The 21433-nt window shown below is 31.4% G+C and overlaps 2 protein-coding genes across 3 annotated transcripts; one reads left to right on the top strand and one right to left on the bottom strand.

Moving 5' to 3' along the window:
• Positions 1 to 1129: 1129 nt before the first annotated feature.
• LOC110714049 (cyclic AMP receptor 3-like) lies at positions 1130 to 2077 on the top strand. Its single transcript, XM_021892513.1, has one exon. The coding sequence runs from the start codon at positions 1130 to 1132 to the stop codon at positions 2075 to 2077; it is 948 nt and encodes a 315-aa protein (XP_021748205.1).
• Positions 2078 to 6899: 4822 nt separating this feature from the next.
• On the bottom strand, positions 6900 to 19644 carry LOC110711728. Of its 2 annotated transcripts, XM_021890154.1 has the most exons (5): positions 19187 to 19644; positions 17933 to 19100; positions 17766 to 17816; positions 17591 to 17663; positions 6900 to 7506 (listed from the first exon to the last, which is right to left on the bottom strand). In XM_021890154.1, the coding sequence occupies exons 2-5, from the start codon at positions 19096 to 19098 to the stop codon at positions 7306 to 7308; spliced, it is 1491 nt and encodes a 496-aa protein (XP_021745846.1). In that variant the 5' UTR covers positions 19099 to 19100; positions 19187 to 19644; the 3' UTR covers positions 6900 to 7305. The 2 variants fall into 2 exon arrangements, with proteins under 2 accessions (XP_021745846.1, XP_021745840.1); XM_021890148.1 differs by having other exon boundaries at positions 17933 to 19644.
• Positions 19645 to 21433: the final 1789 nt, after the last annotated feature.

Genomic DNA, 21433 nt, shown 5'->3' with positions numbered 1-21433 from the left:
TCTTTGAAAAAACCGAGTTAAATAAGAGAGATCAACTTATTATAAGTTTACCAAATCAACTTGTTATTGTAATCATTTCTATATCAATTTACCTTCCTAATTCAAATCCATAATAAGAATGGATGATTTATTTATTTATTTTTTGAATAGATAAGAATACGGTGCTAATTGAGCGAGTCGATCACGAGCTAAGGGGTGCTCAATTCGACTCAAAAACTTTTTGTATGTGCTTAACTCGTGCTCGTTAAAGTTTCAAGACAATAAAACCTGCTCGACTTGTGCTCGTTAAAGTTTCGAGTTGGGTCGAGTAGCTCACGATCTGCTCGTTAAAGTTTTGGCCCTTCTAAAATTATAGGTCTTTATTGTTTTTTTTTTTTTTCACTTTCTTTTAATTATTTTATTTAGTATTAAAGATTTACTCTTTTTTTTATATAATATAAATTAACTCTTATTAACTGTCAAATTTGTTTATGGTAATAACTTTGTTTGTAAATTCTATATTAATAAAATATATTATCGAGTTGCTCACGAGCTTATCGAGTCGAGTTAGACCTTGCTCAACTCGTGCTTGTTAACATTTCAAGTCGAGTCGAATTCGAGTCGAGCCAACTCAAGTTGAGCCAACTCGAGTCGAGCTTTGACCAAGTTTTGACCGATCCGAGTCCGAGTTGCTCACGAGCTTCTCAAACTCAATTAGCACCCCTAGATAAGAATGGATAATTTGACATTATTAGTACAAGTACTAGAATTAGGCCTTGTTATTTTGAGCTTTTGGGTAGAGCAAAACTGATTTTAGTACAACAAAGTAGATTAGGTGTTAGTATAGCAAATTGAGTCAACAGAGTAGAATTCAACAAAATAAAACTGATTTCAGCAGAGCATACTAGCTTTAAAGAATAGGGCCTGAGTGAGTTTTTCTACGAATCCTAAAAATAATTTGGGTATAGTTAAAAGGATGCCCTAAAAGTGGGCCTAGACAATATAAACCACTGGGTTCGGGTCAAAATAAGACAATCCAAGCCCTCCTCATCCCAACACTTCACTCACACACTTTCTCTCTCCTCTTCCTCTTCCTCTTCCTTCTCCCTCTCTCTTTCTCTCTCCTCTCCTTCGAATCAAGCTTTCATTAATGGCGGCCGAACTACAGCCGCCTGGATTAGGAACCCAACTCACAACCCTTCTTCCCGGAGCATCAGCAGCAGCACCTCAGAATGTCCCACCTTCATCGACCACCGAACCAAACCCCGGCTCAACTCTAGCCCCAAAACGGCACCGGCGTCCCAGTGTTCGATTAGGCGACATCGGAGACCAACCCGCCACTCTTCGGACCTCCAAACCATGGCGGCTCAACCCCAACTCGCACCCACATCGAGAACATCATAACCCTAACAAATCCTCCAAGATTCGCCCGTTAACTAATCTTGTTGCCCCCATTAATGGCAATTTCGATTACTCCTCCGCGGAAACCACAACAACCAACAATAACGGGATAATCTCTCACCGGAAGTTTCCGAAAGAGTTCAAATCTAAGAGGGCTACTAGTACTAACAGTTCGAAGAGGGTTCGAACCAATTTGAGGGTTGAAGAAGATGATGATGAGGAGGAGAGAGAAAATGGAGGTAATAATCATGATTTTAATGAATTTGATGAGGATATTGATGAGGATAACAACAAAAATAATAACAATGGGGAAGAAGGGTTTAGAGATTTCGACCCAGAAATTGATGGGCCTGAAAGCCCAATTAACTCAGGGGATGATGTTGGGGTTAATCTAGATATTTGGCATGCTCATAATCGAAGGTCAATTAGAGCAACTAGGGTTTCAAATTCGCAGCAAGAAATGGGGATGGAATCGAATTCCAGAAATAGAGGAAGTGGATTGGAAGAAGGGGTAAGGAAATGGCTGGTTGAATTGGGGTTGGGACGATACGCCCCGGTTTTCGAAATTCATGAGGTTGATGAGGAGGTGTTGCCATACTTGACCCTTGATGATCTTAAAGATATGGGGATAAATGCAGTTGGTTCAAGAAGGAAATTGTATTCTGCCATTCAAAACCTCAGGAAAGGTTTATCGTGAGTCTTCAATTTTTCTCAATTATTATATCAACTTTGTTGTTGCTCACTTTTGCTGTTGTAATATTTTCAAGTTTTTCTTCTTTCTTTATAGTAATCCGTTGATAAATAATAATGATGATAGTAATAATGATTTCAATGCAAGAATCTCTTTTTTGGCGCAATTGATATTTGCAGGGTGGTTGGTTATGTCACATTGTTTTAGTATTTGTCTTGCATTGATTGATTGGTAGAAGTTGACAGGGAATGAAGTTGATTCTTATTGTGGAAATTCACTCACCAGTTTTTGACTTGTCTTGTTTGCTCTATTTTGGGGATTCACCTTTTTGTTAAAGCATCATTAATCAGGAATTTGCACTTTTGTTGAATCGGGTTATGTCATGCCCACTTGATGTTTGTGAGTTATGATTTGTGAGCTTATGACAATGTCATATGCTGCATTTTTTATTTTTGGTGCAATGAGATATCTGGTACAAAGTATACAATAAACTCTTCTGTATGTTTCTGAATGATTGTGATGAATGATTTTACCTGTTTATATTGCCCTTGAGTTGAGCACAGAAGTAGGTTATGAAATGCCGATTGCTATATGCAGAACTCGTATACTCTGCCTTCCTAGAGGATCTAATTCTGCTGCTTGGTGCTGTGCCTTATATGATACCTTAGTGCAAGACTGCCTACCATCAACAAAACTGTCTAAAACACGATATTTGAGTTTCAATTCTTTGGGCAGTGCCTGCTGCCTATTGTCAAATGTATCATGAGTGCATATGTAATTTGTATGGTCAAGTTATTTTTTATTTTTTTAATTGTGGTTTCTTTTCTTTTCTCTCGGCTTATTAGTTAAAAGGCTTCCAATTGGACATTATGCTCTCTAATCGTTTCTTAGTTGTATGGTCATGCAACGAGGATGTAGTTTTTTTTTTTTTTTTTTTTTTTTTTTTTTTTTTTTTGGGTAAGTATGCAAGGGGAAAAGTTATCTCATATCATATAATGATATATGCTGAAGATCTTCTTCAAACTTCTCTGTGATGCCTTAATTTAGGACAACATAGCTGCTAGTGGACAATTACTTCTTACTTCAGATAGACCTAGTATAATTATAAATCCTGAAAATTGTTGCTAATTATCTTGTTAGCCTAATTGATAAAAGATATATGCTGAAGGTCTTCTTTCAAACTTCTCTGTGATGCCGTAATTTAGGACATTGTAGCTGCTAGTGGAAATTACCTCTTACCTCTGGTAGACCTAGTATAGTTATATATCCTGAAAATTGTTGCTTATTGTCTCATTAGCCTAATTGGTAAAAGATATATGCTGAAGATCTTCTTCAAACTTCTCTGTGATGCCTTAATTTAGGACAATGAGGCTGTTAGTGGACAGTTACCTCTCTGATAGACCTTGTATAGTTATAATTCCTGAAAATTGTTGCTCATTGTCTTATTACTTATTAGTCCTAATTGATAAAAGATATATGCTGAAGATCTTCTTCAAAGTTCTCTGTGATGCCTTAATTTAGGACAATGATGCTACCTCTTACCTTTGATAGACCGAGTATAGTTATTAATCCTAAAGATTGTTGCTCATTGTCTTCTTAGTCGAAATGATAAAAGATAACAGCATCCTTAAAGTTAAACACTGTCTATTCTGCTCATATTGTTTTGCATGTTGTCCAAGATGAATCAATGCATGATTTGATCCTTCTAAAAGATTATTGTTTCAAAATTGAGCACAAGCTAATTCTATGGGAACCATTTACATCAGTTATCCAAGCTGCTTGTCATTGAAGGTAATTAGTCCCATACCTTTATTAAAATCTTGGTATATGGTTCTTTTAGCTGCCAATAATGGGAGGTGCATGCAATGTTCTATGTTTGTTAAACCATCTCCAATGGTGAGACTTTAAGGAGTTATTTTAGGAGAGAGAGTATTTTTTGCAAAGGATACCAATAAGTTGGTATCTAAACTTAGCAACTCCAAAAGAAAGTTGTTAAGTTTAGATACTCAAAATTAAGTCTCATTTGACAAAAAGTGTGGGCCCTTTATTAATATTATAATTTATTTAAGGTTTTTTTTTTTTTTTTTTTTTTTTTTTTTTTTTTTTTTTTTTTGAAAAACTTATAATATGGATTTGGTGGGCCATAAATTGAAAGTGACATTAGTATATTTTAGAGAGTCTCACCATTGGGAAATTAGACTTCACACGAGTTGCTAAATTGAGAAGTGGATTGGGTATCACCATTGGAGGTAAAAAAACAACTCATTTTGTATTTCAATACTTAAAGTTGAGTCTCACCAATGGAGATGGTCAATATTGGTACATTCCTTTGTGTAAATCATATGTGCATGCAATTCACTTCATAATGTACTTGTGTTAATGCTTCTGATTAGCTTACAGTTTATTCTACTCATACTTGATTATGGCTATATAGTTGTGAAAAATAGAATAGGTATCTAGTTTGTACGATTCATAATTACGTTCTTTCTTATCTTAGAACCAGCAATACAAAGATTTCTCTGCTTAACTGTTTTCACATATATTTTTCTCATCTCTTTCAACATACACTTCAGAAATTCATTATTGTGCGACTCTTTAGGCATTAGATACACGTGCTGAAGCAACTCTACCTGTGGTGTGATGTTAAGTAGTAGGTCAATCAATTGGCTTTTTGATGATAATCTTACTAATCTGGGGTAAGGTTCTGTGATTTGAATCCATTATCCCACTATATATAGTGTCATACTGTCATGGCAGCCTTGTTCGTGGATTTAAGGAATGGAATGTGCTTATTGTTTTCTACTCTATATATATAGCTTCAGGTAGTTCACTTATTGTATTTACGAGTACTGTATAGTGTTAGACTAGCTTTTCTGGATCAATTTGCTGCAACTGTTCTGACGGTTTTCGAATTTTTGAATTCTAAGGTGTCTCAGTAACATTTACGAGGTTCTTTTGAGTTTTGAGTAGCTAGATGGAGAGACCTGGAAACTCATTGTTAATGCATTCCATGTTTTTAGAAGAACTTGCAGTGTAATGGGCCTTTCTTATTAGTAAGAGTAGCCCTTTTTCGTCAGCTTGAAAGACAAGGCCCAAGTAAGAGTAGCCCAGGAATTACTTCCAGGGCCTTGCCTTGATTTTTGATATGGATCGATTTCAGATACATGATGAACATGGTCTTCAAAATGCAAATACTCCGTAGAACATTAACAACAGTCCTTAACATCTGATTATTCGGCCTTATCTCATGGTTGAGGAAGGAGAAAAAGACCTACTTGTATTTTTTTTTTCTTTTTAAGTTAGTAGATTATCACCTGGTGTAAATCAAGCTTCGCCAAAGTAATACTCCGTCATAATTTGGGGGAATGCATCAAACAATACAGCTAGCCCGGAGTTTGCTAGCTTGCCTCAGTTACTCTCAGTGACAAATAATATTTGTTTATCAACATGACATTTTTGTAAATAAATCAATAACTTTATCCAATCACCATCAATTGTGGAGCCCACATTAATGAAAAAGTTGTTGATTTATTTACGAAATGTCATGGGATAAACAGTTTTTGTGTATAACTGAGAGAAACTTGTATTTTCTCGGAGTTTGTTGTTCAATCCTATTTAGCTACCGAATGGCAAATGAGCTCTAATGTTCCCCACCAAGTGTACTACCTAGTATTATCATCAAGCAAGAGAAAAATGTTAGCTGCCTCAAGCTTTTGGAGTTCGCAGCCTTGACCATCATAAAAGAACAGTTCAATTAATTATTTTAAACAAATTCAAATGAATATTACTTACCTTGATCTCTCCTCCTGGAAATTGACTTTTGTTTCTGGTAAAATCAGTTGACTTGTTTTTGTTGTGTAAAAAGGTCAACTTTGACAACTGCCAAATTTACAAATATACGTATTAAAAGAGCATAATTCTGATATTTGTCTTGAATTGGTTTTGAGGTAATTGACTCATCAAACTATATATTATTAACTTATATGATAAAAATAATGAACAAAGAGGATAAGTCAAATGCCATGGAATGTACTAAATTTTAGTTTGATGCAGTAATTGGAGATACGATGAAATCTACCTGGAAAGTGACATATCACAGCGTTGAAGATTAGTAATATTTTTATGAGAATGAAGCCAAGTTCATGCACTTAACCTCTAAACCTCCCCTTAATTGCTTAATTATTCAATTAATATGATACTACGTATTTGATTATGTAAAGATTTCATATCTTTAATGATGCTGAAAGTTTAAGCTAAACAATGCTTAGCTTGTATAACTCGGTGCTCCGGCCTTTCTCTTGCATGGCTTCGAATCTTCGATGCATGTTAACCACTACATATCCACATACTTTGTATTTTTTTCATAAACATTGTTTTCTGTATTTTATTTAACAATGGAGTAGAATATATTATTATTTTTAGGTTTTTTTTTTCCTTCCTTTAAGTTACATACAGGACCAGAGAGTTCACTTCACAAGTCTAACACAATTGCATCTCAAAATTATATGACTAGGACGAGTAGCCCCTGACCTTATAAATGTGAGATTATTGCAAACAAGCCAACATGCTAAGCCTTAAATAACATTGACAGTTTAAATGTTTGATGAGCCAAGCTTAAGTAATTTAATTGTTAGTTTGAACTCAAGCCATGCTCAAACAAATATTTCAACTTAAAACTAAACTCCACTAAGTTCATTTACCAACCCTATCTTTGCAAGAATGTATGCATTCCATACATCTTTCCTTACACAAATCAAATACTAATTACATAAACAATTATATAGATATATAAGCACATACATACAAGATAACATTATTCAATAAGGGAAAGTATAAAAAGAGAATATATAAAATGTCCTATTATCGGACAATAAAATTTGTTTTATACAATTACAAGGGACCCCAAATGCCAAAAACACATACCATAATGGGGTATTTAATTTGGGAGTTAATTAATTCATCCTACAACTTAACCTAAGCAAAGAAGGAAAATTACATTGGAACTGTTAGAGAAAACTTCTTTTTTTTTCCCTTTTTTTTCCCCCTCCTAATTAAAGGGTATTAATTTAATTGATCAACAATAATATTGATACAAGATGTTGGTGGGTTGGTTAATGAATAAGGAGAGATTAAAAAAATAAGAATCTCCATAATTTATCGATTAATCGATCAATCTCGTAGAAGTAATTTAGTAACCTAGCATTATAATTAAGCATAATTAATTAATTAATTAATTAGGTAGAGGTAGCTAGGTACGTAGAAGAAGAAGAAGTACTTCTACCATAATTCAAAACCATGAGGTGATCAGTTGTTGAGGAGTCAGGAAGTAATGTCACAGTCGTCACAGCCGCGTCTCTTGAACTCCAAATATTGTCTCTTACATGCTGCAACGTCAAGTATGGTACTAGTTGTTGCCCTCTACACCTTATCTCTACCTGCATTTATACATTCCCATGCATAATTTATTAGTTATTATATAATAAATATCATATATTATAATATTCTTAACAATAAATATTATTCTTTTTGTCCTAAAATTAATTAATATAGATATATGTAACAGATGGTACGTGCTTTTCATTCATATTCCTTGTTTGTGACAGATAGATGATAGATATTGAAAGTTTTAAGATTAAGAAAAGAGGTTTAAAGAATAATAGTTTATAGTTTATACATTATCAATTTCATAATCTCCATGAAATCCGCTTTAAAGTGACAGTTTTAAGAATTAAGATGAGTAGTAGTGTTAGTTGTGAATTAGCACTAATTTGTCAACTTTAAACAAATTAAGTCGTACTCATAAGAGCCTATGGATGAATTAGTTATCCAAGTTCAGGGAAAGTCATACTATATCTATATGGTGTGTATATATTATATTGCCTTGTTAAAATAGATTATGTTATTAACAATCCTACAGAGAATATGAGCATCTTGTACTAATTAAATGTCAATTCAATAAGAGGATTATTCTTTAGACCAAAACAATTATTCTATAAATAGTACTTGTATTATTCTTCTACTAGTATATTTAAGAAAATGAGAATGAAAAAGTCTCGATTTTTTTGTTATGTATGACAGAAAAAATGATGAAAATTAAGATTTAAGTGCTCTAATAATGTTTAGATTATTGGAAAATTATAGGTAAGAAAAGAATTGGAGAGAATCCTAACAGGAGGTGATCACGTAAGTGTCGTGTGCTATCTTGACCCCTCTAGAAGATGGTCACAGGTCACATAGGGTAAAACTATAGTTGATTACCCTTATTTATTACCGATATCAGTCTAAGAACACATGTACTTAACGATGGATTATTATTAATTATGGTTATAATTTTATGACTTTGACCGTTAAGCTCTATTACCCCCTGCTATAAAATATAATCAACCAAAAGTAGTTCTCTCAGTTCTTACAACGAATTCAAAAGTCAAATTTTCACACACTATAACTTTGAGTGTGTAGGCCTACAATTCTGGAAGGAGGTAATATTCAATATTGACTAGTTTCCCCTTATGTGCCAACATTATTAGAATTACTTTGCTAGTTGTATTAGTTTAAAATAGTCAACTTAATTTGTATAATGGTTTAAATTTCTACTATTACTCACATTGGAAGTGTCTTATTCTGCCACATATATTTAACGAGTTTGTGGATTGTATGATACTACCTCCACGTTAAAAGTATTTTACCAGGCGTGTAATGTGTAGTCTAATGTCTAAAGATAAAAAGTAATAAAAAATAGAATGTAACAAATCACCGCATAACCTTAATCATCAGACACAAAGTACTCCGTAGTAATTAAATTGTTTGATTCCTATTGTTCATTGCAGGTTCCATGTCAATATATGTACTCAGTATTGTCCTTTAATGAGAACTGTTACTTTGAAACAAGAATAACCCAAAATTAGGAGGCAAGTACCACCTCAACTACTACTGATAATGAACACCACCATTTCTACAATTAAAGCCAAACACACTACTTGTGCTCTTTATTTGACGTTAACAATACTATAAACATGATCAATCAAAAAAAAAAACACACACACATAATTACTGCATAGTAATGAGGTCACCATTGTGACAAACTTACGTCATTCATGCTAAAATTATTTTAGCTAAAAATACTGTTTTGTCGACGTCAAAATCATCATAAAAAAAGAAGTGATCTCCTAAAGTTATAATAGTTGATGATCCTGAAAAAAAAAAGTCTAATTTTCTCCCGACAAGACGAGGCAAAGCACTACGGTCAGCGGTCAGCTGCTTAATTAAAAGATACGATTGAATAATTAGGGTAATCACATATATATTATCACAATACGATAGACTAAACTTAGTGGAGTATTAATCTGCCGGCCATCCCACGATCAAAAGTTTGCCCGAGTTTTAATCATTACATGTCCCACCCATACTTTGCTCGTAAGCCAAAATCATCATCTCTTATGACTTTTCATTTTTATAACTCACATACATTATGTTATGTGCATACACTATTGCTTTCTCTATCCCTTTACACAAACTCGTAAAAAAGGCAGGCGTACAATGTATATAGTAAGGCAGATATAAAGTTATTCTAAAATAATTTAGAGATACTATGTATCGGTTTGTTTTACTGATAAAGTTATCCTCTTTCAATATTTATCATTTTAAAGATAATCATTTTACCATTTTTTGTTCCTTAAAAAAATCACTTCTTGATACACAAAGATAATGAAAAATAGGTTAAAGGTCACTCAAAATTAGTTTAATATTAATTTCCTAATCTAAAACGTCATACTCACAATTTAATAGGGCTTTTTTTTTCACGGTCTCAATGAGAAATTTATTATCAAATACGGAGGACTTTGTATTATTTTCTAGTTTTTTCCACTTATATCTACTAAAATTAACAATAATAGACAAAGAAAAATTATCCAAATAGTATAGGATACTATATTAGTGAAGTTTTCTCCCAAAAAAAAGTCTAATCTTAAAAATTGAAATTCTGAATGGAGTATGTATAAAAGTAGATAATAGGATCCACAAAGCACGGCGAGGAATCGGCAAAAGATTTTGTCACCCTTTTTCTTGTAAATTTCTTCAACCTTTTCTAACATCTAACAATACATACATAAAACCTAACTTTCATGGTATACACTATACATCATTCATTGTCATTCATATTTTTAATTGAAAAATTCCATGCACGTCGTATTCACGTTGTAGTTATCATTCATGAGAAACCCTAGAACTTTGCCAAGGGTCAATCTAATTCCACATATGATACCAACTTGTCTTTTCATCCCTCATCTCACTTAATTTCTCCCATCTACCTTACATTTTTTTATCTTTTCTATACAATTAAGCAATGTCATCAATGTACATTTAATAGGTCATCTTACGCAAACCAACTTATTTCCATGCTCGTTATGTACTACTTCGCAGTACTAACTACCCCTTAAATAAGATTGTTAATTTTTATATTATGCTTACTTAAGTAAATAAGGGACGAAGCTCTTGCATATATATTGTACTTCCTCTTTTTCTTTTATTATTGCTTTGTATTGATTTTTACGCTCATACTATTGCTCATACTATTTATATACCGGTGTTTGTAACTACTCTATATAATTTTACAAATATAAATATATATACTCATATACATCAATTAATGTCATTATAGATTTCCAAAAACTTAAAGTTTTGTATTTAGATATTAGAGTATACAAAATATTAATTGTCAAAGTTACCAGTTGTTAAGAGCATAAAAGTCAAAAACTACAATAATAAAGTAACAAAGAAAATACTTTGTATATCATAAGAGTTAATCCATCTTTCCAACAAACTAATGAAGCCCTAATACTTTATATATCATTTAGATTGAATATTCAACAGCTAATAAACTTATCAACCTAAATTAAATGAGATATTTTAATACACTCATCAATCGGTTAATAGAGAGCCGAGACTAAAAAAATTTGATGATCTTACTTCAAAGATAAAACATCAAAGAGCATTATGCATAAAATGGCTAATTAATTATTAATCATAGGTCTCTTTCTCTCTCTCTCTCTCTCTCTCTCTCTCTCTCTCTCTCTCTCTCTCTCTCTCTCTCTCTCTCTCTCTCTCTCTCTCTCTCTCTCTCTCTTTTTCTTCTGTTTCCTTCCTTTTGGTTCAAGAAGGTGTGTGTTGGTTACATTGATAGAAACAACTCATTAGAATATCACTGAAAATCAAACTCCATGAAAAGAAAAGAAGACATATATTTTGATCTTATTTGATAATTAGCTTCAATCTAATATTTATACTACGAGATTTAATGTTTTTTTTTCTTTTACTAATGAGAACAAATCAAGTGAACCAAAACACCAAATACCCCGTAATCAATATTTATATACTAGTAGTAAAACCTTATATAATACTGTAAAACCTTATAACTCCTCGTTATTTAACTATTTAAGACAAGATTGGTGGGACGGAAGAGAATAAGAGATCCTAGAGATAGATGGGAGGGGCCAACCATAGATTAAGCAATCTAAGGCATCTAGTAACGTACGGACTAAGTGCGTATGCTACAGAGAAAGAGATTATTGGATGAATGAATTTTAGTTGATGAGTGTAAACATTCGAAAGCATGACGAAGAAGATCTTGCTACATACATAAACTTTACAATAGAAAGGCATGCAAATGGGCTGCTTCACGTAAAAGCCTCCACGTGTACCTTTTTTTTTTTTTTTTTTTTTTGTTTTTTGTAGGTGCCTATGCATTTCCATACTACTCGTAAATAATTAAATAATATTAATGATGATGATGATTTTTTATGATGGATGTAATAGTTCCACAACTATTATCAATATCATCAACAAAATCCCTTTTTTTCTTCTTTTTTCTCCTAATGTCTTCATTTCTTGTTTAATTTTGAGTGTCAACTAATCCCAAAACATTAAATAATGCCATAAATATATGATTGATTCTTCTATAAATGCACTTTTATTCACACATCTCATCAAAAAAAGTCAAAGCACCCCATAAAAAGAAATATATTAAATAGTAAGCTACTACTATGTAATTATGCAGGATAGAATATAGATGGAGTACTTAATAAATTACATGGAAAAGTGATATAATTAGGGTTAAGGCTAGATATATCAAACATGCTCGCTTTTCTTATAATTATAATACTATCTTTATATTTTTTTGCTTTCTCGTGGCATCCTACCATTATTGTTTATAAGACTCTTTTTCATTTTTTTGCTAGATCTCAGTGCTACTCGATCAATTTTTTTTTTAATCATATATTAATTTATAAGGGGGTAATCATCATGATGATTGATATGATATATGCATATAAGTACAACACGTTTGCGTGCGGAATATGAACAAAAATCATCATGCCATTCTAGAAATTATGCACCATTATTTCATTTTTCTTTATTTTATTTGATGAGATACAATTTTATTTTTTATTTTTTTATTTTTTTATTTTTTTTGAAAAAAAAAAAATGGCAAGGTACCTATTTCAAAAGATAAGTTTCTAGGTATCAATATGCATGAATTAGGTTGGGATGAGTGGGTATATGATTAGAGACCGTGAATTGCGGTAAAATCACGTAAGAGTATTTTTCAATTTGTAAAAAAAAAAAAAAAAAAAAAAAAAAAAAAAGTGAGAATATAATGATTGGTACTATAAGTTGCATGCCATATCAGTTTTTGGGAATTGGGTGACTAGAGAGCTTTGGACGTGAAATTATATCTTGTGCTGATACACAATCTTTCTATTTTCTTTTACGCAAAAACTGAATTCTTACTTGAGTTGCAAGAACTCATTGTGAAATTACTATAAGCAGACTCTAGGATTTTGATAATTGATATTTTGAAATTCGACCTTAAGTGATTTAATGAAGATTATTGTTGCATCTTATCAACGATACAACACTCTTGACTACTAATCCGTGTCTCCAAACCCTAAGAATAAAGAGATGGTTCTATTTACGCTATATTATTCCTTGGCTAAGAAATTATCAAGGTCGGCTATATGAAGGGTATGTATGTACAACCAGAGTATGATTAGAGACGTAAATGTTTGGCTTGCATGTCCAGTTGGTAGACAAGCTTAAGGATAAACAAATAATTTCCTATAAAAAAACCTCAGGAATTTGGATCTAAACCCAAAATGTTAAGTTTAATTGACATAGGATTATAGGAAAGAATATTATTGATATATAATAGGAATACCTACACTATAATTTGGTGATATTATGATTAGAAGAAAGAATATTGATATTGTCACACATTCTATTAGATTAGAAAATTTGAAGTTACATGATTAATTTTACGTGGGATGAGTTGATCACATCCTTGATGAAGACGACAAGACAACCACATGACAAATTAAATATAATTAATTGAGCTTAAACGAGATAGATTTTAGATTCTTGATTGGTACGTATGATTATTCTTCTTATTATAAATGTTAATGAATGATTGCCACAATATTATCCTTTGGATTCTAATCTCACTTAAGACGACGTATGTAATTAAGGGTTGACTTCGTGATTATAAAAATATTAGCTAGCTAGCTAGCAAGGGGAGAAGAATAAAAAGGAATGTTTGAGTATTTTCATGCATTCCTCTTCTTAAGCTAAGTCAAGACAACCAAACACTTTATTTACTTATACTTTCGTATATAATTATAATTCTTAGGTAAGAAATATATATTATATATACGGACAAAGTAATACGGAGTATAAAGCATAATTTTAATTATAACGTTGGTTTTCATAATAATCTTATTTGTATGAAAGTATCAAAACATGACATAATAAAAAACAAGAATCTATTCTCCTATAAGATTATGCATCTATTCATATATTAAACGTCAAAGAACTTCTGCCGTTTTTCATCTAAGATTTTTAATTATTTGATTTATTGTATTTAATAATTTCAGACAAAATTATAAAAGTTTAATATTTTTTTACTATAATTTCTAATTAATTTATTAAATATAAATAAATTGTAAATATAATATTTTTTCCGTTATATAAAATCTTTAATGTGAAATGATAAATTTTTAATAATTTAAATCCTAAATCATTATTCATTGTTTTACCGTATCTTTTATTTTGATAAAATCACCAACCTTGTTTGATATAAATTAAAATCCTATGTTTAAATAGAAATACTATTCATTGTTTCAAAAATATTGGTAAACATAGAAATACTAATTTAAACATAGGATTTTAAAAATTAAGCTAAAAATTACCCGGCCATTGATGACGAAAAATTAACACAAAATTACTAACACAAAATTCGCTTGATGGGGTTTTTTATTGATACGAAATTTTGTTTGTGTCGTATGATGTGTTTATTTATAATGGTAGGTATCACAAATTTTAATTTAATTATAATTAACGAATATTTTGTATTTCTTATCATAAATACTATCAAAATTTATCTTATAATGATAGGTATCAAACTTTATTATAAGCGTTTTTAAATATATCTTAGTATATATTTTTAGATTTCTTATACTTGTAGTATTGAATTAATAAATTTATCTTTTTCTATATTTTTACTTTATTTTTTTCATTAAAATAATTTAATTCGTGGATTATAATCATTAAAATTTTAGATATATCAAATCTAATTCGTTACCTTTATCTAGGTAGTGACATAATTTTTTAATTCAAAAATAAAATACGAATCTTTCTTCTTATTGATCGAAATAAATATATTTCTTACGTGGCGCTCCTAATGCTATATATATATATATATATATTAGATTTTGTATAAATTATAACGTAATTAATTGTATCACCACTAATCTTCTTTTAATCCTAAATACAGATTTGAAATTTCTTCCTGCAAGAGAAAAATGAGTACATGAAGACCAATTGTGTTATATTAATTCTCTGACTTTTATACGGGTTTGTAGTCGCTTCTCTATTTGATCAATTGATTGCTTGATATTCATTTTTTTGACGTGCTAAAAAGACAATGGACATTGATGAACCAATTAACTACTACTCCATATATATAATATGGAGTACTTGTATATTTTTTCAGACGAAATTTTATGTACGTAGTAATTCTTTAAAGATGAAGTATTTCCTAGTATAGAATATAGATAGTACTTAATCGCACCTTTTTTTTCCCGCTATGTATATTATTAGTATAAAGTTAGTTTTTTTTGGAGAATTAAAAGAAATAATTCTACTCTAGCAAGCTTTCTAGAGTTCAATTCGTTACTACATACACATATATGAATAATTCTTGCCGGCTAGCTTGAACAAGTCAATCCTATGTTAGTTGCATGTAAATTAATTAACACTGCAAAATAGTTTCAGACATGGAAGGTATAGCCGAATAGATGGTGTGCGATGATATGATCTCTAATCATCGCATTATGATTAAAGTAGTAGGTATAGTATAATAGTAATTACTAATAACCAATTGCTGATTAAAATTAAAAGTTTGGTAGTATTCTCTATTAATCATTACTAGGATTATTGTAGGAAAATTAAAGAATTTTGCATGAATATGAACATACGTTAGTAGTAGATAGTGTTCCCTGGACATACAATGTATTGGCTAATATATTGGTTTTGATTATGTGATGCACCTTATCATAAGTCTCGCATGATAATTGCTACAATTATTGTATTTTAAATTTGATACATAATAATGTATGTTATATTTCAAACAAAATATAGCATGAATTCTCCTATCTAGAAGATATTAGCAAAGAAGAATGGTTAGGAATATAAGTTTAATTAGTATTTCCACAAGTTAATTTGAAAAGAAAATTTGTGTTATGTCTCTTGAAAAGGAGTGATTTTTACATTTTTACTTTTGGGAATGAGACTTGTTTTAGTTCTTGTGTTTTAATGGTTTTATCATTATTCATTAGTATAGGTTTTTATAGATACTTCATATGTAGTTTAATTTCAAGGCTTTATTAAGTAAGTAGGAAACACAAGTATTGGGGTAGGAAAACATGTAGGATTACATATCTCAACTGTTAAGCTTCAGCTTTCAAATCCTAGGTTATGTGATGAGATTCGTTATATAAAAGAGTGACACGTGGTGAGTAGACTGACTTGAGCTAAAATTCTTTTTATTACCTCAAAATTTAGATTAAGTAATTGTCTTTTTTATACTTTATAAAATACTTGTAATATAGTATAAGATTGTACAATAACATATGAAATAAACAGCTCAATTAGCATTGTCTTTTATTTTTCTAAAATCATGTCATATGAACACACATTGATGGAGTTATTTTTTTAATTAGGATTTACTCACTTTCACTATTCATGTTTGCAATATTTTTATTTTCAGTTCTTTTGCCTTAGCTTGTCAATAATGACTGAATTTTTTCTCACTATGTGTTTCCACTTTCCAATATTTTAGCTTTTTCACTCTACATGTTGATTATGTGCATTGAAATCAATAAAAATCCTCACCAACTCCTCTCAATTTAAATTTGGTGAATTTTTATGGAAAATTTTGTAAAATTAATTGATAGGCACTTGATCGAGATGTTGCTTTCTAGTGAAATAGATGAGTGTAAGGTGAAGGACATAGACATATATATTGTAATCCCCTTGAAGAAGATATATGAGAAAATTACTTCATATATATATATATATATATATATATATATATATATATATATATATATATATATATATATATGAATCACATGATTTTATTTGTTTTAAGGTAGGAAGCAAATTAAGATGGTGGTAGGTAGTTCTCTAACCTATATCTCTCCATTTTCTACTCTTAAGTACAAGAAATGCTTAATTAATCAACATAAATGACTAAAAACACTAACACATTAAATAATTAATTACTGCCCAAAGCATGCATGAAAGCTTAGAAGCAATACAAACTCGAGGAGCGCACTTCCTAGATTAGATAAACAGTAACAGCAACGTAGCTTAATTAACTTAGCCCCCCCTAATAAAAACAAAAAGGAGATTGCAACCTAGAAATCTACTGACCACCAAAACTAAAGTAGTGGCACTATCGGACTCCTTAATTCTCTATCCTGTATTAGAACTCAATGAATATCAACTACCTTAATTAATTAAAGTATAAGGAGCTAATAACCAACATTTAAGATCAAATTTTATCTATGTCTTTTTTTATTCTTTGTGGGTTGCTCTACACCGAAAAAAAACAACACACATATCGACAAATACTTCGTATGTAATTAGTTCCAAAGATTTATACTCCGTATATCCGGTGGTACTAATTAGCTCTTGATTTTCCCTCTATAATGATTTTGGTTTAGTAATAGAGCAAAAACGTGCACTTATTCTTTATGTAGTAGTGTTTGATCGATGTTTCTAACACCATTTGCATAGACAACACCCACAAAGCCACAAACATGCCTCTATATGTATGAAGATGATTTAGTACTAATTGACTAATGATGAACTAAGTAATGAAAGTATGTGAAGTAGGTTTAATTAATCATTATCATTGTAATAGTACGTAGTAGAGGAAATTAAAGAGAGATGATTGAATTGAAATACCTCTGATTCGCTATCCAATCCAAGCTTGTTAGCCACATACTTCATCACTAATCGAACAGTCATCCTCTCATCCCTAATCAAACAAACAATTAATTAACTTCAATAGAACCTTAATTCATCATTATTTGTTTTTACAACCAAGAGAAAAAGTAAAAAAAAAAAAAAAGAAAATTACTTGATTCGGAGAAAACTCTTGGATACTTGAGGTAAAAACGGTTCTTTTGATCTGGGTTCGAAACAAATTGAACAACCAAATATACCCATTAGTTTACATGGAAGCATATTATTACAAAAGTAAAAAAAAATATGAAAAAAAAAATAGAGGTAGCTAAGAAAGCTTACTGATGGCGAGAAGCTTGAAGAGCAAACCAAATGCCAGTATGAGGTCTCCTAGGAGGAGGATGTACAACTCTGAATTCGGAATCTACGGCATCTACGGATGACCCGGAAGGTGTAAAGGGGCGGGTTAAAAACGAAGCTGAACCCGAACCCGCACCAACTTGTGCAGGTGGCATGGAGGAAGATGAAGATGGAGATAAAGATGAAGAACACCCCGCGGCTGCTGACAAAGGCGCTCTCTGATTAGCAAAACCCCAACCTATCTGATGTTGTTGTTGTTGATGATCGCTTAGTATTAAATGGTGAGGATGATGAGATTGGAGTAGTTGTTGAGGTTGCGGAAAAGAGGCTATTAGAGGAATCATGGGATGATGTTGTTGTTGATGAGAGATGCAAGTAGTTGGTGATCCAATAACACCTCCACTAGTAAACAAATTATTACTGGTTGTAATAAAATGATGATCAACTGATCTTTGAGGGATTATTCTAGGCTCTAACCCCGGCATCATTAATGGTGTTCCGCCACTGCTTCCACCTCCTAGGTTGAGCTCAAGCATCAATCCACCCGCGCTTCCTCCTATCTGTAGCGACGATGACATCTGAGCTTGAGCTTGATGTTGTTGTGGAAGCGGAGGAGTATCCACGTGGGTCCTACCAAGACCTAACTGCAGCCAGCTGCTGCTGCTGTCGACGATACCCCTTTGATGATGATGATGTGGAGGTGGGGGAGGTGTAGGGGTATCGTCCCGCCCCTTCATAGAGGTAGAAGAAGCGGCGGCAGCAGCAGCAGCTGCCTGCTGATGATCACCATTATCGTTAACACTAGTACTGTTAGAAGTTCTAGACTGCTCTTCCTCAGCCATACGAAAAATATTATGGTAGGAGTCGTAATTGGTATTATTATTAGGATAACCAATCCCTAAAACACAGTGATCGTTATCAATATCTAGCTTGTTATTAGCAGTAATGTCGGTATTACTAGTAACAGTATTAGTACAACTGTTGCCGTTGATGACGTTATTATCGTAACCAACATAGCCAGCAGGAGCACTGCAGCCATCGGCGAATCGAGTCATGACATCGGAGGCAGCACCAACACCAGCACCACCACAGCCACCATAAAAAACAAGATGTGGTTTGGATAGTTTAGGAGCAGGAACCATAGTCATATCTTATAACAAGAAAATAACATTAATATTAATATTAATAGCAATAATAATAATAATAATAATAATAATAATAATCCAACCACAGTACCAAAAGCTGGTTAAATTTCTTGAAAAATCACTAGTTGATGATATTCTGCTGCTTTTGTTGTTTTTCCATCAGCACGCCGACTAATTCGAATTACAGAACACAAACTAATAACGAATTAGTAGATGTACTTGTACCCATTTATTTCTAATATCTTGGAGTCGTAATTAATAAAAGGCTTTCTTTAAGGGCTGGTTTTATTATTTAGATACAGAATATCTAATTTTTATTTGAAGAGAGAGAAGAGTGCAAAGAGGGAAAACAAGCTAAGAAGATAGGTCCTCAAAAATCTGGGTTAATTCTTTTACTTTGGAAGTTTGTGAGTTGTGATTTGGAGGTTTTTATGAGAAAGAGAGGACGTGAGATAGATCCATATTGGCGACCACTTCTATTTTTATTATTTTTTTTTTATTATTATTTTATAATTTAATATAATAGAATACCTAAATAAAATTGTCACTTTTTTCTTTTTTTGGAGGGTTAAGGATTGTTTATAAATAAATAAAAAAAATATTAGGGGTAAGAATAGTAATCAGTGTAGGGGAAAAGAATAGTATGGAGTGCTTTGATTCCTTTATTTGACTTTATAAAGACCAAGTATTTATTCGAAAAGAGGATGGATTTTTATTAGGGATGTCGTTCAAGAGGTCAATATATGTACTCTAAAGTTCATTTCTTTTTAGGATATCTCTTAAAAGTCCCTTTTCTTCCTTTCATTCATATTTTTTTAAAGCATATTTTATAGAAAAATCATTAAAATACATATAAAAAGATAGATGAACGAATAATTATTATTTAACATATTACGATGAGTGTAAAATTAAAGTGTTATAACTGTAATAATTATTAAACTTGGTACTTCGTTTAAACTTTTGAAAAATAATATGGAGAAAGGTTTTCTCTCTCTGCTTTCATATTACATTCCTTTCATTTTGATTTTCCTATTTACATTATCCTTTTTTATGTTAGGTATAGGACCATTATTGTCTTTGATCACATCTATTTTTTTTTTTAAAATACTCACAATATTCACATGTATTCTCCTCTCTTTTAAAATTTATAATTATATGAATTCATTATTTCCAATCCCATATACTACATTTTCATTAGTAGAAAATCACTCATTACCTCTAATCACATCTCATTTTCATCCATACTTTATATAAAGGCCCATCAAAACACTTTCCTAAAACATTTGGCAAACTTCAAGTGTATATTGTGAGTATATACTTGTATGATAGAATCTCATCAAGCAATTCAAGTATTATATCACTTTCAAATCAATGTTATTATGTACTTCATGTTAGATATATTTTGTACATAAATTATTATTATTTTTTTAAAAAAAAAAAAATAAAGAATTTATGTGAATGGTTGTACTTTTTTTTTTTTTTGTGTAGGAATAAATTTGCATGGCCATTTCACCACACAAAAATGCATTAACTAATCACTGCATCAAAAATCGAAGTATATAAATAGTATAAAAGACAAACTGTATCGGACATAATCCATCATTAGCAACATATCTCATGTAGAGACACAAGCCATTAATTAGTCTTATCAAACTAAAACAAGTGAAATCTGAAGAGTTCCATTATGGAAGAAACTGCTATAATTATAAGGCCAAGGAAGTAGCCAAAAAGAAAAGAGAATAAAGGAAGGTTTATCACGTAACTTAGACGCGCGGCAACCAGTAAGATGTAGACTTAGCGAGTAATCTGGGCCAATCAAATTCAAATCATCACAATAATGTCTTGATTGTTTTACTGCATGGACTTTTCATATCCAATTTGATCAGAGAGAATAATGCATTCATCATACTTATTATTCCTAGCTACTATATATATATATATATACACTATAAAGCTTAGATTTTACTCCCTTGATTTTATTTTTTTCAATCAACACATTTAGTTTTTATTATTTACTTCACTACATCATATATACATAAGTGAGTACGACGGATTGAATATTGAATATTGCCTTAGAAAAATCATCTTAAAACAGAATGGAAGTAACAAATAATTATATGTGTCGTCCAAACATGCAAAGTATATAGAAATGGAAAAGGAGTGCCTGGCCAGGCCAGGCCATACTCTAAACTCATACAATGGTCGATGGAGTATAAGGTAGTGGACCTAGCAAAGTAGCGATGCATTGAAGAAATGATGGTGCTAGCTGTGCATGTCTTGTAGTACTAGACTACTAGAAAGTACAGCAGTACTAGTAGTAAACTGGTGATAAAGCTAG

The sequence above is a fragment of the Chenopodium quinoa genome, unplaced genomic scaffold, assembly GCF_001683475.1.
Source record: "Chenopodium quinoa cultivar QQ74 unplaced genomic scaffold, ASM168347v1, whole genome shotgun sequence".
In the NCBI taxonomy this organism is placed as follows: Eukaryota; Viridiplantae; Streptophyta; class Magnoliopsida; order Caryophyllales; family Amaranthaceae; genus Chenopodium; species Chenopodium quinoa.
This window is presented reverse-complemented; position numbering and strand designations above follow the sequence as displayed.

What these genes read in the sequence shown, in the direction of transcription:
- LOC110714049 (XM_021892513.1), top strand. Translation starts at nt 1,130, where the DNA reads ATGGCGGCCGAACTACAGCCGCCTGGATTAGGAACCCAACTCACAACC.
- LOC110711728 (XM_021890148.1), bottom strand. Translation starts at nt 19,098, where the DNA reads ATGACTATGGTTCCTGCTCCTAAACTATCCAAACCACATCTTGTTTTT. An exon ending in CTTCAAGCTTCTCGCCATCA is followed by an intron (nt 17,817 to 17,932) that starts GTAAGCTTTCTT and finishes TTTCGAACCCAG; the next exon opens with ATCAAAAGAACCGTTTTTAC. An exon ending in AAGAGTTTTCTCCGAATCAA is followed by an intron (nt 17,664 to 17,765) that starts GTAATTTTCTTT and finishes TTGTTTGATTAG; the next exon opens with GGATGAGAGGATGACTGTTC.